Source organism: Peromyscus californicus, unplaced genomic scaffold (assembly GCF_007827085.1).
Source record: "Peromyscus californicus insignis strain IS unplaced genomic scaffold, ASM782708v3 Scaffold_20__1_contigs__length_68692818, whole genome shotgun sequence".
NCBI lineage: Eukaryota > Metazoa > Chordata > Mammalia > Rodentia > Cricetidae > Peromyscus > Peromyscus californicus.
Window position 1 is genome coordinate 42,458,888 of NW_026294503.1, and position 25,641 is coordinate 42,484,528.

General features: G+C 44.2%; 1 protein-coding gene across 1 annotated transcript; it reads left to right on the forward strand.

The window, feature by feature from the left end:
• The first annotated feature begins 555 nt into the window (after window positions 1–555).
• LOC128117238 (apolipoprotein L3-like) lies at window positions 556–16,411 on the forward strand. Its single transcript, XM_052749225.1, has 5 exons — window positions 556–568; window positions 5,032–5,131; window positions 8,494–8,510; window positions 8,979–9,184; window positions 14,832–16,411. The coding sequence occupies exons 1-5, from the start codon at window positions 556–558 to the stop codon at window positions 15,594–15,596; spliced, it is 1,101 nt and encodes a 366-aa protein (XP_052605185.1). The 3' UTR covers window positions 15,597–16,411.
• The last annotated feature ends 9,230 nt before the right edge of the window (window positions 16,412–25,641 follow it).

Consider the following 25,641-nt stretch of genomic DNA (forward strand, 5'->3'; position numbering starts at 1 on the left):
ACATTATCTAGATAGCTTCAAGGGTTATAACCCGCAGACAGAATGTCTGCAGGAGCACACTGCCCTGTATATGTTGGAGCTGTCATGGCACATTCCTGAGGTCCTTCCTGGAACTGAGGACAGCAGGTGTCTAAGATGGTGGCCCTACCCTAAGATGGAGTCTGTATTGCCTTCACAGCAGCAGGCTCCATCTCTCATTGTGCTCACGTCTGTTGTTTCTCCACCTCTGTCTCCTCATCTGACACCTTCTGCATTGTTCCCAACAAGACAAGATTCCTCTGTCTTGGCTGGAGAGAGGGCAGCAGGGCTGGAGCCACAGATAGGGTTCTTTAAATAGCAGTCACAGAGCCAGGGGAGCAGACAGGCTTTGGGTCAAGTTCTTCTGGTCCTTTGCAGTCACCATTGAGAGAACTGTGGGTCACCAGATCCCTGGTCACAGCAGCTGTCCCCATTATGTTCCACAGGTTGTTTTTTCCTCCTGTAGCCTGGATGCCTGGTGAGAGTAAAGAAAACCTGTCAGGATCTCCTGAGTGACACCAAGACCCAGCAGCTGCCATGGGCTCCCCAGGTAACCAGTCTTCTTCTCTATTCCTGCTCATGGCCTAGGACTGCCAGAGCCTCCCTGCTGAGTGTCTGCTGAGGAGTCAAGGATACAGGAGATGAATCCCAAGGGAGAGCATAGAGAGTTTCCCAGTCCTGGGTCAGACAAGTCCCCACTTCCTATCTTGACTTGGGGTGCATTCTCAGGAGTCACCTCCTGGAAAATGGAATCCAGGAGGGGAGCAGGGAGGAATGAAGGGAACAGGAGGCGGAAAGGTCTAGCCCCCTCATGGAGGTTTGCTCTCAGAGATGCTGGGGCACTGTTCCTGAGGAGGCAGCCCACCCTGCTCCAGCTCAGGAACCCACCTGTTCTAACTGCCTCAGCAGGAAGTTACTGCACCCCAATGAGACCTTGTCCACAGTCCATCTATGTTACCTGGGGACTCTCACCTCAAGTCACCTATACCATGAGGGCATGTGTCCCCATGTGTGCAGGCAGGCTCCAGCCTGCTGCATCCTCTGACTACACTCCATTAATTCCAAGTGACCCAATTCCCATCCCAAAGCTGTGTTAGGGCACCTGCCCTTCACTGCCAGGACCAGAGCTTGTTTATCAGGTGTGCCTACCTCAGGCAAGGCCTGATTTTTTTTTTCTTTTGTCATGTAAAAAAATCTGAAGTTGAAACAAAAAACAGAAAACAAACAACAACAACAACAAAAACAGGAACTAAAAATTTCCACTCAGGAGTGACTCTGTGCCCAGGAACACCCTACACCAGCCCTGGATCCACACCAATCTCCAAGCCCCGTGTTCTCTGGCTTCCTCCCCAACTCTGCTGCTTAGGCAGTCGGGTTATTTGCTCAGCACTTGGCCAGCCCAAACAGCACAGCAGTCATGTCAATGAATAAGAGAGAAAAAACTACAGAGATGTGTCCTCAGTCAGCACGGCTCTCATTAAGGAAATAGACAACACATAGTCAGGCAGAGGGACACGTGTTCATCATGGGAATGTAAGTTAGTCTGACCACTGTGGAAATCAGTATGGAGATTCCTCAAAAATATGAAAATAGAACTTCTGTAAGACCCAGCTCCCCTGCTCAAGGGTGAACACCCAAGGGAATCTCCATCAATGTGTTAGAGAGGTGCTGGGGCATCCTGGTTTTATCAGCGTGATTCACAGTAACTAAGATATGGAATGAAGAATCGTGCACATCCACAGACGGATGCATAAAGACAATGTGGTGCACTACCTGTGGAATTTCATTCAGCCTTGAAAATGAACGAAAGTATCTTGTCTGCAGGAAAATGGATGGAACTGTGGGTCAGCGTTTTGACCAAAATAAGTCAGATTTAGAAGACAAATATTGAGTGTTTTCTTTCAAATATGGAACCTAGATCTCTCTCTCTCTCTCTCTCTCTCTCTCTCTCTCTCACACACACACACACACACACACACACACACACACACACGCAGGATAAAAGAAGAGGGAGGACTATTTAGCCAAAGGCAGACTAGTAACAGGAGATGGTACAGAGTGAATATAGTCAATTTACATAAGCTTGAATGAATATGGCTTTTTGAAACCCATCATTTTGGACAATAAATAGAGTTAATAAAAAAAAAACATTCAATAGAATAAGGAAGGAAGGAAAGTTTAGAGGCAGGGAGATCAGAGAACCCAGCAGGCCGTGGTATTCTTAAGGAAGGCTAGGGAGCACGTGGATTTCAGGGTAAATATTCCCTTTTACTAAATGGGGCAGCCTGAAAACCTTGACAGGTCTGGGGTGCCAGCCCCTGACACATGAGGAAACCACAGGTCAGCGTGGAGGGTTCCACCTACCAATGACCACCATATGCTGCCGATCTTAGCATTTCCATCAGAGCAGGAATCCTCTTCACTGACAGTTGATCTTAGTAGTGTGACATTTGAAATGTCATTTTCAAATGTAAGAGGCACACCCACCAGGCATGCTATAAATAACTCGTCCTCACTCTTTTCTTAATACCATAACCTCCACATCCACATTGTTGGCAACTCACTTGGGCTGGAACCTGACCTCAAGTGGCCTGGGAATATTTGCGGCCATTACACTGTGGGTCTCATTTCATGGAAAGTCCCCATGTTCTGCTGCCATCGTGAATAGATGCCTGGACTGCTGGGACTGCCCCTGTATGCCTCCTCCTTTCTTCTTCCTTTTCCATCTCTCCCTCCTACTCTCTCTCTCTGTCTTCCCTCTCTCTTCTCTTTCCCTCAAACAAAGTCTTGCTATGTCACCTAAGCTGCTCTCAAACTCACAATCCTCCTGCCTCATTTTCGATGTGCTGGGATTATGGGTCTACACCATCACTTCAGGATTGCATTTCTCACAGATTAGAAATGCTAATTAATTGAATATTTAAGAGTAGCTAATTAATTGAATATTTCAGAGTAGGTAGTAGTGATAGTGAGAACTGAATTTTGAACATTCTTTTTTCTAATGATTTATTTTCATTTTATGTGAATTTGGATTTTTCCTGATTGTATATCTATATGAGAGGGTTGGATATCATGATGCTGGGTTTACACACAGTTATGAGGCACCTGTGAGTGATGGGAATTGAACCTGGGTCCTCTGGAAGAACAGCCATGGCCCTTAACTGCTGAGCCATCTTTCCAGCCCTATTTTGATCATTCTTAACTGAATGAAAAATGTTTGAACTAATATACTAATTTTCCATGAAATATCATACTGTGTTACATATGTACATATAATTACAATGGGACAATTAAAATTAAAAATTCAAAATCACTTAAAAGTATTGTGAAAGATTTAGATTCTGAATGAGTTTAGTGTTTGCATGTATATGTGTGTGCATATGGACATGCATAGAATAATCCATGAATATTCACTCTTCCTCTGCTGTTTCCTGTGGTGTTATCAATTCCATTTCCTTTTTATGTTTTTGTTTTTCAAGACAGGGTCTCACTTTCTAGCTCTAGTTGTCCTGGAACTCACTACGTAGACCAGCGGAACGTGGAACTCACAGAGATCCACCTGCCTCAGTCTCCACTGTGCCCGACTGCATTTCCTTTTCAAGATTCTTCTATCGGCTCTGTGGACCATTCCTTCATTTATTCATTATGAGTCAGTTTCTAAACTGGTGTTACTCACCTTTGTCATTGCTGTAACTAAGGACAACATTATTTTGCTTATAATATTGCACATTTATTATAATTTTGCATATTTTGGTCCATCCTGGAAGGGAAGCAGGAGGAGAGCTCACATCATGGCACACAAAAAGCTGCAACATGAAAGGGCCAAGACAAGATGCCCATCAGCCCCAAAGACTCATTCCAACTGCCCTCCTGACATCAAACAGGCCCCAATTCCCATGGTGTCGCAGCTCAGTCTTTGAACCACTCATTAGCTCAGAGCAATTATGCTCTACTATAACTGGAAGCCCCCCACAACTGCCCAGATAAGATCTACTGATTGCCAAGATGTTCATTAGTCCAGTGGATTGAAACTCGGGATTAATAACTAACCATTCTCGGGTCAATAGTCACGTTTGAGGCTAGAGCAGGTCAGTGGTTAAGAGCACTTGCTGCTCTTGTAGAGGACCTGGGTTGAGTTGCCAACACCCACATCAGGTTCACAGCAGTCTGTAACTGCCACTCCAGGGGACCAAGGCCCACCTTGGGCACCACACACACACACACACACACACACACACACACACACAGTGCAAAGACATACATACAAGCAGGCAAATATTCCTATACATAAAATAAAAACCGAGGGAAAAGTCACATTCAAGGTCCATGACACAGGTACACTGTAAATGGAAGTCATCAATAGAATCTCCTCCCTCTTCCTGGGTATTAGGAGCTCACTTCCTACCTGGTCTTAACTAAAAATGATATGATATGTGTCTCTGCAAAGCACCATGACACAGCTCTGGTACCTTGGTCTTCTCAGGATGCCATCACAAAGCTATACTGGGTAGGTGATTTAAAAAGAAAAGACCTCTTCTCTCACTGCCCTGGAGTCCAACATCCACAATCAGAGTGTGGCACGTTGGCACTGCTGAGCTCTGTCTTCCTGGTGGGCAGAGAAGTCTGTACCCTGTGCTGGCCCATGGGCTCTCTCATGTGTCTGGAGAGAAGAAGAGAGGCAGGGAAAAAGAGAAAGGAGGGGGGAGATAGAGAAGTAGGGAAAGGGTGGGAGGGAGTTTCTTCTGGCTGCTATAAGGACCCTAATGCTATGGGTTAGGAACCTCACTCACAACCTCACTTGGTTCCCTAACAACTCTATCTCCAAATACAGTCACTAGTAGTCAGAGCCTTTACAAATGAATTAAGGGACACAACTCAGCTCCTACCACTAGTGACACCAAAATTTACCTCAAAGGACAGATGCTCAGAACCACATTTACAAAGCTAGTTCCCGAAGCCATTCAAGCACCAATGCACAGTCCTCTAACCATATTCCTTTTCCTTCCCATCTAGAGAGAAAAGGCTTCATTGGGTCTGTGGTTGAGTACCTCTGGGACACAAGGAGCAAGGAGTATCTGCAGCTCCAGCTGACTGAAGTGGTAGAGTGGCAACAGCCTGTGGAAGAAGCTGCTTGGTCCAGTTTCAATCCAATTAATTTAATGTTGGTTGTCGGCTTGCTGTATATTGCATATCTTATATTTAGGTATGTTCCTTGTATCCCTGATCCCTCCAAGACCTTTATCATGAAGGGGTGTTGGATTTCGTCAAAGGTTTCTTTAGCATCTAATGAGATGATCATGTGGGTTTTTTTCTCTCATTTTCTTTGTATGGTAGATCACATTCACAGACTTTTGTATGTGGAGCCATCCCTGCATCACTGGGATGAAGCGTAGTTGATCATGGTGGATAATTTTGTTTTGAGATGTTCTTGGATTCAGTTTGTCAGTATTTATTGAGTGTTTTCACATCAGTGTTCATGTGGGAGATTGGTCTGTAATTCTCTGTCTTTGTTGCATTTTTGTGTGGTTTGGGTGTCAGGTTAACTGTAGCCTGATTTTAGAAACTGTACCTGGATTTCTTTTTGGCCTCTGCAAGACTGAACTCAGGTCTACTTTGCATTGCAAATGCTTTACCAACTTAGTCACATCCTCGGGCTGCATCTAGGGCTTTAAGGGAGAATTTTCTGTTGTCCTCAAGAAACAGGCCAGCATGAAGTATGTGCCCAGCACATTGTAGGTGTTCATTGAAAGCTGATTTTTTACAAAAGAGTTTATTTTAATTTCTGTGTGTCCGTGTGTGTGTGTGTGTGTGTGTGTGTGTGTGTGTGTGTGTGTGTGTGTGTGTATTTCTTGCACTTGAGTGAGCCTATCTTACAAGCTGTCTTCCTCACTCAGTCATTTTCTCCTGTTACAGGAAATGGGAAGCTTCCTTGCGTGAAGCTCCTGGTGAGATGGTTGCAGATCCTGATGGAGAAGATGTGAATGAAGAGGAGCTCCAAAGTGACCTGCAGGACAAGACCAGGAGGTACTCAGTCACACACTCAATCAAGCTTTTTCTCTCTAGTTGGAACAAACAAAGAACAGGGTTAGGGGACAGTGCATAAGAGCCTGAATGGCATTAGGGACAGATGTTTAAATGTGTTTCTGAGCATCTTTCTTATGAGATTTGTGTTTCAGAGAGTAGGTCCAAACCCATGGCCTTGTGCTGATCCGCAAGTGGTCCACTACTGAGCTATATCCCCAACCCCCACATGAGATATTTCAATGGTGTCACTACTGGTAAGAGACTGAGTTATGTCTCTAAATTCATTTGGAAAAGCCCTAAGCCCAGGTGACTGTATTTAGACATTGAGCCTTTAAGGGACCACAGTATTGAAATTAAGAGAAGGCATGAGTGAGGTCCCTAAACCAATTGTTAGCCATGAAGGCCAAAAAGGACATCAGACGCCCTTCAGTTTAGAGCCACCGGGTGTGGGTTCTGGGAACCAAACTCACTTTTTCTGGAAGACAAGTACACGATCTGAATGGAGGAGCCATCTCTCCAGCCCCTTTAAGAACAATTACCTTTATTTACTTGGACATCATCAATTTGACTAGACTGGATGACCAGAGAACATCAAGGATCCTGGTGACTCTGCATCCCTCAAATAGAGTTTGGAGGCCATGTCCAGTAGCTGGCTTTTTATGTGGACTCTGGAAGACTGAATTAGACCTTGAATGGCATCAGTGACACGCTGTTTAAAAGGTTTTTTTTTCTTTTTTTATTTAAGTTTTTTTTTTCATTTTACATACCAACAACAGATTTCCCTCCCATCCATCCTCTGACTCCCCTGCCTGCCCAGCCAGCCTCCCAATCCACCCCTCATCCCCGACTCCAAAAGTGTAAGGTCTCCCATGGGGAGTCAGCAAAGCCAAGTACATTTAGTTGAGGAAAAACCAAGTCTCTCCCCTCTTAAACAAGGCTGATCAAGGAATCCCACCATAGGTGATGGGCTCCAAAAAGACAGCTTATGCACCAGAGATAGAGCCTGATCCCATTGCTAGGGGGCCCTCAAACAGACCAAGCTTTACCTGTCTCCAGTATGCAGAGGGCCTACTCTGGTCCCATTCAGGTTATGTAGCTGTTAGTCTAACAGTCATGAATATCAACAAATTTGGTTCACTTGTCTCTGTAGATTGCCCCATCCTAATCTTGACTACCACTCTGCTCAAATAAACCCTCTTCCTGCTTCTTAACTGGACGCCTGGAGCTTGGCCTGGAGCTTGGCTATGGATCCCTGCATCTGCTTCCATCACTTACTGGATGAAGGTTCTATGATGACAGTTAGGTTATTCACCAATCTGATTACTGAAGTAGGTCAGTTCAGGTACCCTCTCCATTATTGCTAGTAGTCTAAGCTAGCATCATCCCTGTGGATTCCTGGGAATTTTCCTAGCCCCACAATTGCCCCTACCCCAAAATGTCTCCCTCAATCCAGATATCTCTTTCTTCATTGCTCTCCCACTCCATCCTTCCGCCAGCTCAATCATACCTTCCCTCATGTTCTCATCTCTGAAATCCTCCCCTCTATTGCCTCCCCATCACCCCCAGTTTACTCAGGAGATATCATCTATTTCCCCTTCCCAGGGTGATCCATGCATGCTTCTAAGGATCCTCCTTCTTACCTAGTTTCTCTGGAGCTGTAGGTTGTAGTCTGGTTATCCTTTGCTTTACATCTAGTATCCACTTATGAATGAATACATACCATGTTTGTCTTTCTGAGTCTGGGTTACCTCACTCAGGATGATATTTTCTAGTCCCATCCATTTGCCTGCAAATTTCATGATGTCATTGTTTTTTACAGCTGAGTAATACTCCGTTGTGTATATGTTCCACATTTTCTTTATCCAAATTCTTTGGTTGAGGAGCATGGAAGTCATTTTCAGGTTCTAGCTCTACAAATAATGTTGCTATGAACATAGTTGAGCAAGTGTCCTTGTGGTATGATTGAGCATCCCTTGGTGATATGCCCAAGAGTGGTATCATTGAGTCTTGAGGTAGATTGATTCCCAATTTTCTGATAAACTGCCATACTGATTTCCAAGTCGGCTGTACAAGTTTGCACTCCCACCATCAGTGGAGGAGTGTTCCCCTTGTTCCACATCCTCTCCAACATAAGCTGTCATCAGTACTTTTGACCTTAGCTATTGTGACAGGTGTAAGATGATATCTCAGAGTCATTTTGATTTACATTTCCCTGATGACTAAGGATGTTGAGCAATACCTTAAATGTCTTTCAGCCATTTAAGAGTCTTCTGTTGAGAACTCTTTGTTTAGATCTGTAGCCCATTTTTTAATTGAATTGTTTGGTATTTTGATATCTTGTTTCATTAGCTCTTTATATATTTGGGAGATCAGCCCTCTGTCAGATGTGGGGTTGGTGAAGATCTCTTCCCATTCTGATGACTATGTATCATTTCCTTTGCCTTACAGAAGCTTCTCAGTTTCAGGAGGTCCCATGTATTAATTGTTGCTCTCAGTGTCTGTGCTACTGGTGTTATATTTGAAAAGTGATATCCCATGCCAGTTCATTCAAGCCTACTTCCCACTTTGTCTTCTATCAGGTTCAGTGTATATGGATTTATGTTGAGGTCTTTGATCCACTTGGACTTGAGTTTTGTGCATGGTGATAGATATGGTTCTATTTGCAATCTTCTGCATGCTGAACTTCATTATAAGAAAAATAAGAGGATGCATGTGTGAGGTTCAGCATATGGCCAGCACAAAATATGTGTCCATCATATAGTAGGTATTCATTGAAAGTTGATATTTTTACGAAAGGTTTTTATTTATGTATGTCCATTCGAGTGTGTGTGTGTGTGTGTGTATGTGTGTGTGTGTGTGTGTGTGTGTGTGTGTGTGTGTGTGTGTACTTCTTGAACTTGAGTGAGCTTATCTTACAAGCTGTCTCCCTCACACAGTTGATCTGTCCTGTTACAGGGAAAAGGAAATTTCCTTGCATGATGCTCTTGGCGAGAGGGTTGGAGATCCTGATGGAGAAGAAGAAGAAGAAGAAGAAGAAGAAGAAGAAGAAGAAGAAGAAGAAGAAGAAGAAGAAGGAGGAGGAGGAGGAGGAGGAGGAGGAGGAGGAGGAGGAGGAGGAGGAGAAGAAGAAGAAGAAGAAGATGTAGGTGAAGATGAACTCCAAAATGACCTGCAGGACAGGACATGGAGGTATTCAGCCACACACTCCATCAAGCTTTTTCTCTTTAGTTGGGAAAAAGAAAAGAACAAGGTTAGGGGACAGTGCATAAGTGCTTTAAAGGCATCAAAACCAGCTGTTTACATGTGTTTCTGAGCACCTGCCACATCAGTGGGTTTTTTTTTTTGGTGTTGTTGTTTTTTGTTTATTACAGAACTTAGGTCCAAACCCATTGCCTTGTGGTTGATACTCAAGCGTTCTACAACTGAATTAAATCTCCAACCGCCACATGAGATAATTTTAATGGTGTCACTAATGTTATGGACTGATTGGTGTCCTTAAACTCATTTGGAAAAGCCCTAAGCCTAGGTGACTGTATTTAGACATTGAGCCTTTAAGGGACCACAGTATTGAAATTAAGAGAAGGCATGAGTGAGGTCCTTAATCCACAATGTTATCTATGAAGGCCAAAGAGGACTCAGACCCCCTTCAGCTTAGGGCCACCAGGTGTGGGTTCTGGGAACCAAACTCACTTTTTCTGGAAGACAAGTACACGATCTGAATGGAGGAGCCATCTCTCCAGCCCCTTTAAGAACAATTACCTTTATTTACTGGGACATGATCAATTTGTCTAGACTGAATGACCAGAGAACACCAAGGATCCTCATGACTCTGCATCCCCAGAGACTAGAGACTATGTGCAGCACCTGACTCTTCTATGTGGACTCTAGAAGACTGCACTCAGTTCCAATGATTGCATGGCAAACACTCTACCAACTTAGCCACATCCACAGTCCCCTTCAGGACATTGTAGTGTGTCAACAGGGAGAATCTACTATTGTCCTCACGATACAGTGCGGTCATGTGAGAGTTCACAGGGAGTGTCACACACCAAGAAAGCTCTCATGGGAAAGAACAATTATTCTGATACAAGTTAACAATCAGGAAGATGCTGTTCAGGACAGTTGCTCTAAAGAAAGAGACAGAAGAGTTCTAGATATACATTCAGCTGGGGACTCTAGAGGACAAGGTGAGTGAGGGGCAGTAGACAGCAGAGAGTAGGGGCCCTGTGCAGCTGACCTCAGGAATCCCACCTGAGGGAAGTCAAGACCTAAGGCTCTGGAATTTAGACATGGGAACCTGATTGAGTATTGAGTATCAAAGGTAGGACAGTCTCACAACCTGACAGGATTCTTGACAAGCCTGGGCAGGGCACACCCATCATGTACAGGAAAGGCATGGAAAGCCAAGGTCAATTCACACTTGAAGGCAGTTTAGAAAAGCTTAAGTAAAGATGACCTAAGGAAAAATAGTTGTCAACATAAGCCTCTGTGTCCACAAGTTTGTAGGGCCTTATTTATATACAGAGCTCCAGGAGGGACCAGCTCTAAGGTTCTTCATTGCTCTCCCACTCAATCCTTACCCCAGCTCAATTATCCCTTCCCTCATGTTCTCATCTCCCAAACCCTCCCCTATATTGCCTCCCCATCACCCCCAGTTTACTCAGGAGATATCATCTATTTCCCCTTCCCAGGGTGATCCATGCATGCTTCTAAGGATCCTCCTTCTTACCTAGTTTCTCTGGAGCTGTAGGTTGTAGTCTGGTTATCCTTTGCTCTACATTTGTATCCACTTGTGAATAAATACATACCATGTTTGTCTTTCTGAGTCTGGGTTACCTCACTCAGGATGATATTTTCTAGTCCCATCCATTTGCCTGCAAATTTCATGATGTCATTGTTTTTTACAGCTGAGTAATACTCCGTTGTGTATATGTTCCACATTTTCTTTATCCAAATTCTTTGGTTGAGGAGCATGGAAGTCATTTTCAGGTTCTAGCTCTACAAATAATGTTGCTATGAACATAGTTGAGCAAGTGTCCTTGTGGTATGATTGAGCATCCCTTGGTGATATGCCCAAGAGTGGTATCATTGAGTCTTGAGGTAGATTGATTCCCAATTTTCTGATAAACTGCCATACTGATTTCCAAGTCGGCTGTACAAGTTTGCACTCCCACCATCAGTGGAGGAGTGTTCCCCTTGTTCCACATCCTCTCCAACATAAGCTGTCATCAGTACTTTTGATCTCAGCCATTGTGACAGGTGTAAGATGATATCTCAGAGTCATTTTGATTTACATTTCCCTGATGACTAAGGATGTTGAGCAATACCTTAAATGTCTTTCAGCCATTTAAGAGTCTTCTGTTGAGAACTCTTTGTTTAGATCTGTAGCCCATTTTTTAATTGAATTGTTTGGTATTTTGATATCTTGTTTCATGAGCTCTTTATATATTTGGGAGATCAGCCCTCTGTCAGATGTGGGGTTGGTGAAGATCTCTTCCCATTCTGATGACTATGCATCATTTCCTTTGCCTTACAGAAGCTTCTCAGTTTCAGGAGTTCCCATGTATTAATTGTTGCTCTCAGTGTCTGTGCTACTGGTGTTATATTTGAAAAGTGATATCCCATGCCAGTTCATTCAAGCCTACTTCCCACTTTGTCTTCTATCAGGTTCAGTATATATGGATTTATGTTGAGGTCTTTGATCCACTTGGACTTGAGTTTTGTGCATGGTGATAGATATGGTTCTATTTGCAATCTTCTGCATGCTGAACTTCATTATAAGAAAAGTAAGAGGATGCATGTGTGAGGTTCAGCATATGGCCAGCACAAAATATGTGTCCATCATATAGTAGGTATTCATTGAAAGTTGATATTTTTACGAAAGGTTTTTATTTATGTGTGTCCATTCGAGTGTGTGTGTGTGTGTGTGTGTGTGTGTGTGTGTGTGTGTGTGTGTGTACTTCTTGAACTTGAGTGAGCTTATCTTACAAGCTGTCTCCCTCACACAGTTGATCTGTCCTGTTACAGGGAAAAGGAAATTTTCCTTGGTGAGAGGGTTGGAGATCCTGATGGAGAAGAAGAAGAAGAAGAAGATGTAGGTGAAGATGAACTCCAAAATGACCTGCAGGACAGGACATGGAGGTACTTAGCCACACACTCAGTCAAGCTTTTTCTCTTTAGTTGGGAAAAAGAAAAGAACAAGGTTAGGGGACAGTGCATAAGTGCTTTAAAGGCATCAAAACCAGCTGTTTACATGTGTTTCTGAGCACCTGCCACATCAGTGGTTTTTTTTTTTTTTTTTTGGTGTTGTTGTTTTTTGTTTATTACAGAACTTAGGTCCAAACCCATTGCCTTGTGATTGATACTCAAGCGTTCTACAACTGAATTAAATCTCCAACCGCCACATGAGATAATTTTAATGGTGTCACTAATGTTATGGACTGATTGGTGTCCTTAAACTCATTTGGAAAAGCCCTAAGCCCAGGTGATTGTATTTAGACATTGAGCCTTTAAGGGACCACAGTATTGAAATTAAGAGAAGGCATGAGTGAGGTCCTTAATCCACCATGTTATCTATGAAGGCCAAAGAGGACTCAGACCCCCTTCAGCTTAGGGCCACCAGGTGTGGGTTCTGGGAACCAAACTCACTTTTTCTGGAAGACAAGTACATGATCTGAATGGAGGAGCCATCTCTCCAGCCCCTTTAAGAACAATTACCTTTATTTACTGGGACATGATCAATTTGTCTAGACTGAATGACCAGAGAACACCAAGGATCCTCATGACTCTGCATCCCCAGAGACTAGAGACTATGTGCAGCACCTGACTCTTCTATGTGGACTCTAGAAGACTGCACTCAGTTCCAATGATTGCATGGCAAACACTCTACCAACTTAGCCACATCCACAGTCCCCTTCAGGACATTGTAGTGTGTCAACAGGGAGAATCTACTATTGTCCTCACGATACAGTGCGGTCATGTGAGAGTTCACAGGGAGTGTCACACACCAAGAAAGCTCTCATGGGAAAGAACAATTATTCTGATACAAGTTAACAATCAGGAAGATGCTGTTCAGGACAGTTGCTCTAAAGAAAGAGACAGAAGAGTTCTGGATATACATTCAGCTGGGGACTCTAGAGGACAAGGTGAGTGAGGGGCAGTAGACAGCAGAGAGTAGGGGCCCTGTGCAGCTGACCTCAGGAATCCCTCCTGAGGGAAGTCAAGACCTAAGGCTCTGGAATTTAGACATGGGAACCTGATTGAGTATTGAGTATCAAAGGTAGGACAGTCTCACAACCTGACAGGATTCTTGACAAGCCTGGGCAGGGCACACCCATCATGTACAGGAAAGGCATGGAAAGCCAAGGTCAATTCACACTTGAAGGCAGTTTAGAAAAGCTTAAGTAAAGATGACCTAAGGCAAAATAGTTGTCAACATAAGCCTCTGTGTCCAGACTTTTGTAGGGCCTTAATCATATACACAGCTCCAGGAGGGACCCAGGGTCTCCCTTCCTCCTGGAGTCCATGCCATTATTGTCTAGTTCCACTGCAAGCAGAAATGACAGCAAAATACCACCACGCATTACCTTTCTCATGTGGAGAATACAGTCTGAGGACTGCTAGGGAAATACATGTTTTGAATTCTCAGTTTTGTCTGCTACTGAAACACTTATAGAGGCACAGTGAGATTTCTTGGGAATGGACACACAGGTAAATGAGGAATCCACTCAGGTTTCTTTGTCTTCTGCTCACAGCTGGAAAAGAACTTTCTGTGCTGTGTTTTGAGTGGATGTGTCTCAGCTGTGAGGTGCCCCACCAGATCACGTGTACACACCACTGCAGTGCAAAAAGACCTCTAACTTCAAAGAGTGGCCTGTATAGTGTTTCTCTCTCGGGGATGTGCAATTTACAGATTCTCAAAACCCAAGTCCCAAAGCAAAGGTGAACGTTGCTGACCAGCATGACATTCTGGGTACATAGGTATTGTATCAGCAACTAAGGCCATAGAAGGTTTTTCTTTGGGGAAAGTTAACTTTACCTATAACACTAATTTTCCCTAAAAGAAAGGGTTATTTTTTTCTCTAACCTCATTTCTCTGTTCTTGTTTAGAGTTCCTACAGAGAAGTATTTTGGTAGTGATAACACTGACTTTGAAAGGGAAGGCATCTTTACTAAATGTCTAGCAATAAAAAGGTGTGTTAAAGGCACAAGAGGTGCCTCAGTGGTTAAGAGCGCTGGCTGCTCTTCTAGGTGACCAAGGTCCAGTTCCCAGCAGCCTCTTGATGGATCTGAATAGACTGTAAAGACAGTCCTAGGGATCTGATGCCCTCCTCTGCCCTCCACTGGCACCAGGCATTCACAAGGCACACACACACACACACACACACACACACACACACACACACACACACACACACGTGTGTGTGTGTGTGCACCAATGCGCAGATAAAACACTAATACACATAAAATAAAAAATTGAAAAAACACATTAGGATGGGTTTTAACCCACTGTCTCTTTAACGATTAAAGACATTGTAGTGTGTCAAGTATTGTGATTGTCATAAGAGAGATCCTGTACAACTGTAACACTCTCGTTCATTCATTTCGTTCACAGAAAATGCTCTGTGGTTTCTACTGGACAGATCTTACCTACAAGCTGTCTTCCTCATTCAGTTGTCCTCTCCTGTCACAAGAAAAAGAAAGATGACTTGTGTGAAGCTCCTGCTAAGACCATAGTGGCTATTGATGTAGGTGATGACAACAAGGTCCAAAATTGTTGGACCTTGCAGGAGAAGAAAAGGTTTTTGGCAGTTTATCCTCAGGTGAAACTGGAGCTTGAGCAGCAGATCAGGAAGCTGCACGCCCTTGCAGACAAGATTGACAAGGTGCACAAGGACTGCACCATCTCACAAGTGGTGGCCAGCTCCACTAGTGCTGTGTCCGGAGTCCTGACGATCCTTGGTCTCGCTCTGGCACCGGTGACAGCAGGACTCAGTCTGGGACTTTCAGTCACAGGCTTGGGGCTGGGGGCGGCAGCAACAGTGACTAGTGTTTCTACAACCATTGTAGAAAAGGTTAGCACAGCGTCAATGGAAGCTAAAGCCAGCCAGCTGGTGACAACCAGCAAGAAAAAAGAAAAGGCCACTAAAGAAGTTTTGGAGAAGGGTACATCCAGGCTTGTTTCCTTATGTGAGAATTCTTTCATTAACCTGAAAGTCATCACGAAGAGCGTCAAGCAGGTCAAAACTAACTCTCACCTAGGAACTAGTACAAAGCATGTGAGCACCATAGGGAGGGTGTCATCCCAAAACACTAGACAGGTAGAGAAAGCAATTGAAGGCACTGCTCTGGCAATGTCCAAAGGAGCCCAGATCACAGGTGCAGCCGCTGCAGGTCTCTTTCTGGTGCTGGATGTGGTCAGCCTTGTGCAAGACTCAAAGCATTTGCACAAGGGTGCTAAGGCAGAGTCTGCGGCAAAGCTGCGGCAGCAGGCTCAGGACCTGGAGCAGAACTTGAAGGACCTCATCCAGTTTCATGCCATCCTGACAAAGTGACCTCTTCTTCAGTGCAGCTCAGAGGACTGGGGAATGGGGATGCTCTAGATAGACACCTGATAGCCCCTGACTGTATCCCCTCTACAGCAATGTCACCATGGTGGAAGTGCCTGCTAGAGGTGGAGGCCACAATAAGAGAAAGGAAGCCAGAACACAGATGGGACAGGCTTGGGACCTTCCACTAGATTGCACCTCTTAGATGCAACAACCTACCAATATCCCACATGAGAACCAAGCTCCCAAGCTGCGGAGCACATCCAAGGCTTGACTGAGCCACAGCATGGCTGCTCCTCAGTCCTGCCCACCACACTGCTCCTAGCTGAGGCTCACCATCCTCACTGTCCTCTGAGCTGCCAACTTTCATACTGCTTTCTGATTGGTTACATAGAGACCTTCTCCTCCTTTCTTACTTCTACCTAATTCTGTATTTTTCCAAGTATTTCCAAATCTTACAATCAGACTCTGGATGGGAACTCCATTTCTTTGTTCATGATTTGGTCATGTGGAGTGATGGGTCTTTTGGTGAAATGTTCAGAGAGTAGAAAGGAAAGGATGCTGGGAATATCATCTGCATAGTCATCACAGGTTCTTGGTCCTAGTGCCAGCTGTGGATCCTACAAGGAAGGAAAGATGACAGGGTATGGCTGGTCAGTTCTGCTCTCTGCAACCAGATTCTGGGGAAATCACAAGGTTTAATTCCTATTGACTTTTAAAATCTGCTGAGATTGGATGAGATCTGCTGAGATGCACGTGAAGGGCTACACTTGCTCCATAGTATTTGAAGAGTAAACTTGTGAACACTGACCTGGTCATGCTTTATGTGTTTTCTGGATTATATGCTAACTATAAAAAGTTGATCATTGCCTCCTGATTTTTTTTATCATCTCCTCTTTTTAAAACTGTTCTCTTTCTTGTGGCTTAATAAAAATATTTGAAATTTATACAAGAAGCATTTCCTTCTCTTTGCTGCCCTCCCCTTCTGGCCGCAGATGCTCCCCTGAGGCTGCAACACAGAGTGGTGTCCCCTCCTCCCTTGCAGCTTAAGCACCTTCCTCCCAAGTTCTCACCAACAGAGACTGACAGATGACCTGAGCATAGTCTTGGTCTTGTCCTCTAGAGGAACATTCTTGTGTTCCACAGCCCCTCTGTTCTTCCTGGACTGGAATGTCTGCCTAAGGAAAAGCAGAATGTGGACAGAACCATCTCCCTGGGGTGCAGAGCAGGGACAGAATGGAGATCTGAATGAACATGGGAAAGAAAGCTACCTGCATCCTGAGCTGCCTAGCAACTTGTTCCTAGTGTCCAAGTTCATTGAGTCCTCTCTACTCTTGAGCCCATGTGTTGTGTTGGTGAACTCTGTGCCAGCTGCTCAGCATCTGTCCCTTAACTAACTCAAGAGCCATCACCAGAGCTCACCACACCCTTGACCTTGAACCCTGTGCTCTTTCCTGACATGTCAGTCTGGCCCTTTGGGACATAGATTATTGAAGAGTCTGTCCCTTTGTCTTTGCACTCCTCCAGGCTCTCAGGCCTCTGGGAACCACTGCACCACAGCCCTTTGAATGAATGAGCACTAGGTCTCCAGTGCCCAGTGTCCAGATAGATCCCTGCAGCCTTCCAGTCCAGGGCCACCTCACCTCCACAGTTCTATCCTCCTAAGAACACACCTTCCTTTATGAAGAAGACAAACAAGCCATGGTGGGTGTGGGGGGAGAATGGAGACAGCCTGTTGTCACTTCTCACAGAGACAGTGTAACTTTATGGGTGGTGAAGATATTCTAGTAGGTAGCAGAATATTTGAAAAAAGAGGTATATCTAAAAAGAACTTAAAATGAATTTATGTGATATAAAAATGTGCCTCATGTTTTGAAGTTGCTCTTAACAAAAGAAAAGGCTATGGAAATAGAGTAGGAGAGTCTCAGAGATGAGTAGAGGCCCCTGAAAGGGCCAGGAGAGATGGACAGAGTGAAGGAAAGACAGTTCAGAGGAGGAGCTGTGACCAGGTCTGTCCCTGCCGAACACGAGTGACAGGAAACAGGACTGTACCTGAAGCTGCTGCTCTTGGAGGGGTACTGCATTCAGTTCAGGCTCTGAGGGTGTCCTGGGATGTGGGGAAGACTACGACGTTCCCTCATGTTGAACTGTGATTCCTCAGCCACTAAAAGGGAAGAACTAATGGTGCCCACAGCATTGCAGATGGTGGTCAATGGCATGTGCTTAGTCAAAACAGAGTCAATTGTAATGGGTTATAACATCTGTGATTCCAGTTATAAAGATTAACCATTAAAATGAAAAAGGATGGATGAAGTGAAGAGTTGGGCAGTTGCTTTGGGAATAGAGAAGATACAGGACCCCCAAAGATTAACACCAGGATGACACTTTGTGGTGATAGAAAATTCTTGACCTTGATGGTCACAATGGCTCTATGAACCCATATCTGTGATGAATAATCAAGGACTACTGTGAACACATGGTAATGACACAGTGAGAACCAGGGGAATTGAAGTGTGTCCTGAGGTCAAGCTCATTGGGCAGGCATGGCAAAGGACAGCAGTTTACCACAAGGCAGCCAGGGAGCACCAAAGAGTGACAGGAGGAGACACAGCCAAGGTGAACCATTCTATGACATGCTCAGAGCGACCCTTGTCTCTAAGAATACTGCACTTCCTAGTAGACATTTCAGAATTTTACTAGTCAATAAGTTAAATGACCCTATTCAGAGCCTTTCACAAGCAATCTCCGCAAAGAGACCCAGAGAGGCTAAGTAACAAGGAGGGCTCTAGGAGAGATACAGAGATCTCCCTGGAAAAGAGAAATAGAATAGATTTGTGAGTGGATTTGAGGGCAGGTGGGGATGGGAACAGGGGTTATCAGGTGGGAGAGGGAGGGGTGAAGGAGAGAGTACTAGGAGAGATGGCTGGAATAGGGGAGCATTTAAGTGGCAGAGTGGAAACCTAGAGCAGTTCAAACTTCCTGGAACCTATGAGGGTAACCCTAGAAAGGACTCTTAGAAATGGAGAATATGCAGCCTGAACCCGCCATCCCCTGTAACCCAGCAGTGGTGGGACTGGGACACCAATCCTGCCACAAACCTTTGACCCACAGCCTGTCCTGCTGGCAAGAAGCAGTGGGGCAATGGTGGCTCAGAGTTGGTGGGTGTGACCAACCAATAACTGATCTAACTTGAGGCCCAAGCCACAAGAGGGAGCCCATGCCCAACATCGCCTGGATGGGCAGGAACTGGAAGCTGCATGGCTCTCAGACCTAGGGTAGAACCAACATGACTGAAGAAAAAAAAAAAGTCAGTGAGCTGATTCCTAATGACAGTCTGCTATATCACAGGACCAGTGTCTAGCCCAACTGTCATCAGAGAGGCTTTCCCAGCAGCTGATGGGAGCAGATATAGAAACCCAAACATTAGGCAGAGCTCCTGGGACCCTGCAGAACAGGGAGAGGAAGGATTGTAGGAAACAGAGGGGTCAAGGACACAGGAGAACACAGCCCACAGAATCAACTAACCAGGGCTCAAAGGGCTCACAGAGACTAAAGAGTGTCAATAACAGAGCCTGCATGGGTCTGCTAAGGTCCTCAGCGGGCATGCTACGGTTGTTTAGCTTGGTGTTTTTGTGGAGTCCTAACAGATGGTGGAGTTGTTGCTCACACAGTAGGAATGCTGCACACACACACACACACACACACACACACACACACACACACACATCACAGTGCTTACAGTGGTGGGGAGATGTGTATTTTACCACAGCTTCAAAAATCTAATTTTGGGGGCTGGAGAGATGGCTGAGCGGTTAGGAGCACTGACTGCTCTTCCAAAGGACCTGGGTTCAATTCCCAGCACCCACATGGCAGCTCACAATTATCTGTAACTCCAGTTCTAGGGGACCAGACACCCTCACACAGACAAAACACCAATGCACATAAAATAAAAAATAAATAATAAATTAAAAATCTAATTTTTTTCTTTAAAACTTTATTCTTCTCTTATACACTACATCCTGATGACAGCCTCCCCTCCCTCTCCTTATCCCAGTCCCCCCCCCATACTTTCCCTCTCCCTCAGATCCACTGCTCCTCCACTTCCCTTCAGGAAAGAGCAGGCCTCCCAGTGATATCAACCAAACAAGGCATAACAAGATGCAATAAGACTAGGCACAAACTCTCATTTCAAGGCTGGAAGCAACCCAGTAGGAGGAAAGGGTCCCACAAGCAGGCAAAAGAATCAAAGACATGCCCTCTCCCACTGTTAGGACTCCACAACAACACTGGGTTAAAAAACCATAGCATGTCTGCCGAGAATCTTAGTAGACCCATGTAGGCTCTGTTATTGCCGCTTCAGTCTCTGGAAGCCCCTTTGAGCCCTGATTAGTTGATTCTGTGGGCTGTGTTCTCCTGGTGTCCTTGACCCTTCTGGCTCCTACAATCCTTCCTCTCCCTCTTCTGCAGGGTCCCAGGAGCTCTGCCTAGTGTTTGGGTTTCTACATCTGCTCCTATGTCTTCTAACTCAAGGGTACAGGTGGGTAGAATGGATGGTACCTTTAAAACTTGCTGCAGAGCTGCCTGGTGATGTGACTTTCATAACCAGTCCCCTCTCCCACTCAGGAATCTACTGAACATGAGGCCATGTCCTCTCCTTGACTGAACTTCGTAGGCAGCTTTCACAGTAATCAGCAGAAAGTCTTCGGTGTGATTTCCCACTCGTCTGGGTTAACTCTGGGTCATCTTATTCTGGTTTAATCCAAAAGCTACTATCTTCACTCAGCAAATGTGCCTGGTGCTCCTGATGATCACACATGCAGCAAACTGAGGGTAAAGTCATCTGCGCTTCAACACAAAATATTACATTGATGGGTTAGACTCTGTTCTCCTTATGTGCAGTTCTACAATTGGTCATAGAACAAAGGCTGAGAAGTTATATTTGCACTTGGATCTACAACTTGGAACCTTCCTGAAATGACACTTGTTATCTAGGGTCAGATTTTTCCCTAATGAGCAAAGACAAGTCAGATTTTCTTGGGGTACAAGGGGCCAGACTATAATCATCTGGGAGCAGTGGCTGTCCATCACTCCCAGGAAGGAATTCAGGGCCATCAAGACAGCATGCTTACTCTCTTCCCTGTGCTTTGCATCATGGGAGGTTTGTCTATCCTGACCAGAAAGATGATTTCAGAAGCCACCAATTACATGCTCATTAGGAAGATTCCAGCCCCTAGAGAAAGGAGACCAGCAGAGAGGTGAATGCTGTTCTGGGGCCATGCCTCTTCTCCAGTGTATGGACTGTGATAGAGTGGCCAGACATCTTGGCTGCTGACCTCTCCACTAGGTGATGCTGGTGTCCACACAACTCCACTTAGAACTCTTTCAGCAAATGTTTCCCATTGCATCAAAGTCACATTCCATTGGGCTAAAATTACCTCTAGATCATCCCCAACTCTTAAGTGACCACCACCCTGAGTGACATTTCTTGGCATGTCACACACTGGTCGACTGAGCTGTTCTTTTAGCAGATCTTCAGGATGTTCAGGTGGGACAGACCCAAGGTTAGAGACCCCTACGCCACTTCCCCAGCATGTGAGTCTGCAGCTCCATCCTACTGCTCAACCCAGAGACTATTCAAGAGTCTGTGAACACTCCAGTCTATTCTGTACTATGTAGAGGGTCCACATCACTGCCAGCCTGCAGCTCATGTGGACCCTTTCATGGTCCTACATCTCACTGATGTTCTCTGACTGTCTAGCTAAAGTCATGTGAATAAAAGCGAACAGATTTCAGTGCTAGAGAACTTGTCAAAATAAATATGGTCAACAATCACTGTAAACCAGAAAACATGGCCACAAGTATTCCTAGGGGAGAGTCAAATAGCCTCTAGGAGAGCCAAGATGTTTTCTTTCTTTTGAATGACTTTTCCCCTGAGGTGAGAGGCCATCTTTCACTAGATTAAACTGTGGTCATGCGCAGTAGTAAAAGCATAGTGACTGTCCATGTATATGTGATGAACTTTCCTTTTTCCCATCTGAACCTGGGTTCTGGAGGGGCTGGTAGACACAGGTGCGGATGTGACTATAATTACACCAAAATCATGCCATCTGAATTGGCCTTTTCAAGAGGTAGATGTCCACCTTTTAGGGATTGGCACCCTATCTCAGATAAAACAGAGTTTGAGATGGGTTGAATGCATAGGACCAGAAGGACAGAGAGGAAGGCTGAAGCCATATGTAGCAAATGTAGCAGTAAATCTTTGGGGCCAAGATCTGTTACAACAGTGGAATACCCAGATTAAAATTCCTACACTCTCAGAAAAGGAATACAAAACAATACATGTTTCTAGGAATAATATCATAACATGCTGTAAAAAACAGTCACCAACCATTCAGGCTGTATACCAACAGAGCACAACTGCTGCTGAACTCTCAGAAGTACCAACTGCCTTACCTTTAAAATGGCTAAATAATAAACCTGTCTGGGTTGGAAAATGGCCTTTGACAAAAGAGAAGCTACAAGCTTTAGAACAGCTGGTTCAAGAGCAGTTAAATGCTCAACACATTGAAGAATCTACCAGCCCTTGGAATGTTCCTGTATTTGTTATTTAAAAAAAAGCCTAGTAATTGAAGAATGCTGACAGATCTGAGAGCTATTAATAAAGTAATTCAGCCAATGTGCTCCCTACAGACTGGGATGCCCTTGCCCTCTCTGCTACCCAAAGAATGGCTTATAATAGTTATTGACTTAAAAGACTGTTTCTTTACCATACCCTTACAAGAAAATGATAGCGAAAAATTTGCCTTCACACTACGTAATTATAACAATTCCCAGCCAGTCAAGAGATATCAATGAAAGATCCTCCCATAGGGAATGTTAAACAGCCCTACCTTGTGCCAATACTTTGTGCAAAAACCATTGGGGATAATTCGTGTAAAGTTTCCACAATCTATAATTTATCACTATATGGATGATATCCTATTAGCTGATCCAAAGTTAGATACATTAGAAAGCATGTTTGAAGAAGTAAAAACAGTTTTACCTTGCTGGGGACTGCAAATTGCTCCTGAAAAAATACAAAGAGGAGATTCTATTAAATACTTAGGATATAAGATAGAGCTACAAAAAAAATTAGACCCCAAAAGGTACAACTAAGGAGAGATCGATTGAAGACTCTTAATGATTTTCAAAAATTGTTAGGAAGCATTTCCAACTTACTGGGTATCATGGGAATACCCAAAGAAGGACTACAAAATTTGGCTAACACTCTAGAAGGGGACAAAGAATTAAATAGTCCAAGAGAATTATCGGCGGCCAGCTGTCTTGGTCTACTCTTGCAAGATTTCCGAAAGTTGCTTGCATCCATCTACCATTTCTCAGGTACCATTATATTTCTTCTCAGGTCTTTGATGGGATTGAAGACTAGCAATTATAGTTACAACTTTATATATATATATATATATATATATATATATATATATATATATATATCTCTTAGATAGAACATATTAAGTATTAGATTCAGGTTCTTTAGGATAGGACACCTTTTGGAATGATCTTTGTAACATGCCATTTACCTACACTCTAGACTTTTCTGAATTTTAGTATGTGTTTCTTGCTTGATATTGTTCACATTGGTTGTACTTCCATCTTATCTAGGTCATTATCCCTCATTATTCCTGGACAATATTTGATAACCATTCCTTTGTATATAGTCTTGTATTAGGTTAGAACCTTCTTATTTAGACAAAAGAGGGAGATGTAGTGGGTAGCCATTCCAGCTTTGATCTGGAAGTTCCAAACCCCATTGAGGCTTCGGTAACTGTCATGCCTACAAGGCGGGACTGAGAGGGAACCCTGAAGACCCGAGATCCAGATGTGCCACCTCTCTTGGATCCTGGACCCTGGATGCTGGAGGTAGACTGAGCAGAGTTCTCCAGAGAACATCTCCAGACTGCGCTACATCTTTCCCAGAACCTGCAACCTACCTATCCCTTCATTTGTAAGTTATGTCACTAAATAAACCTCTGTTTAACTACATGGAGTGGCCTTAATAATTTCACCAATAAATCACCTTTGCTCCCTGGGCTGAGGTACCTGGCTTGGGCTAAAAACATTTTAGTTAAAGTAACTGCTCCAGCCCCATGTACCTGGTTATCTTTTATCTTGTGACTGTCAATGATGAGGACCTGTGTGTTGAAATCAGGCAAAATAGTGGCATGATTGAAGGCAGTGGGCTTCTTAAACTGGACTAGAAGGTAGTCCAGGATTAGAGCTAAGTACTGAGTCACATGAGTCACATGAGCATTAGACAGCCAGCACTTTTGTGTTCCTAAGAGATGAGCCTCAACAATGTGGGTGGGATGCTATGAGTGTAAGAACCTGACCTAGAGTTAACTTGTTTTGTTTTGTTTTGTTTTCATTAGACTAATGTCAGCCACCACAGCCATTAGACAGGTGGGCCATCCTGTGGCTACAGAGTCCAATTGTTTAGAAGGGTGCGTCACAGGGCATTTACATGGCCCCAAGTTTGAGTTAGAACGCCTTTTGTAATGTCTTTTGTTTTGTGGACAAACAGATGGAAAGGTTTGGAGACATCTAGAAGTGCTAGGGTTGGAGCTGCAGTCAGAGCTGTTTTTAAAGCTTCAAATGCCTCTTGGTTAGTGTCTGTCCAGATTAGGGGGGTCAGTGACCTCCCCACCTTGTGCTGAGGCCTTGCTATTTCCACAGACTCTGGTATCCAGATGCAGCAATACACACCTAGGGACTCTCGAACCTGCCTCTTAGTCTTTGGAGCTGGGATCTGAAGGATGGCAGCAATCCTACTCTGAGACAGGCTCCTTTGCCTCCCCTCAGCACGTAGCCAAGATAGGTAGGTAGCCTCTGATGTACAAAGTCGGGTTTTCTTAGCCGACATTCTGTATCCCAAGGACTGTAACTCTTGCAGCAGTCCCTCAGTGGCCCTTTTATAATTTATTTTAGTTTTACAGGCTAAGAGGAAACATGGTAAGAGTATATGTTGTAAGAGTGTGTGCCAGGAAATGGCAGATGGAAGAGCAGGAGGTCAGCATTTAATGTCTCATCAAACAGGGTTGGAGAATTTTCAAATCCTTGAGACAACCTGACCCAGGTAAGTTATGCACTGTAATCTCTCTCTGGGTCTGTCCATGTAAAAGCAAACATGGGTTGACTCACCTCTGCCCATGGGAGACTGAAGAATGCATCCTTCAGGTTCAGGACTCTATACACCTGTTTCTCTGGAAAAATCAGACTCATGAGAATCAGAGGTTCCAGGTTTCTTCACAAATAGGAAAGTGTATTCCAGGGTGACTGGCAGGGCACCAGGATGCCTGTTTCTCTAAACCTGGCAATGTGGACCACAGCTTCCCTTTTTGTTTCCAGGGTCACTGGGTGTTGTTTAATCTGCATGAAAGTAGATGAACTGATTAGTTGAACAATTATAGGAAGTTGGTGTTTGGCCAGACCTGGGGGGTTGGTTTCTGCTCATATCCCTAGGAATTGTAAATCCAGGAGATAGTCCAAGCATATCCTTGGACTAGGAGAAATTCTTCTGGCAGAGAGCAAGACACCAAAATTTTGCTGGGGATCTGTAAGTCTATGTCTCATCATCAGAGAAGGTGACTGTGGCTTTCAGTTTATGCAAAAGTTCTCATCTCTCAATCTGTTCTCTGATGCTAAACATCTTTGAGTTACCTCCAGCAACTGGGACCATTTATACTTTTAACTATTCTAATTTTTATAACTATTTTCTAATATTGAGGGCCAAGTGGCTGACAAAGGAAATCTTTTCAGCAGCTGTTGTTAATCCTTCTTTAAAAAAGTGGGGTGACCCACAAACATTATTTAAAAGTCCCCTTGGTCAGTGTTGGACAGAAGGGAAAATCCATTCTGTCTAGGAGGAACTAATTCCCACCCTCAAAAGGTCCAGGGGATTTTCTGCTTTTTTAGAGAATGGTAGGTTAAGAGTTTTCCAATTATACAGATTATTTGTAGGAAAGAACACATAAATCATGAAAGAGGAAGGTGTGGA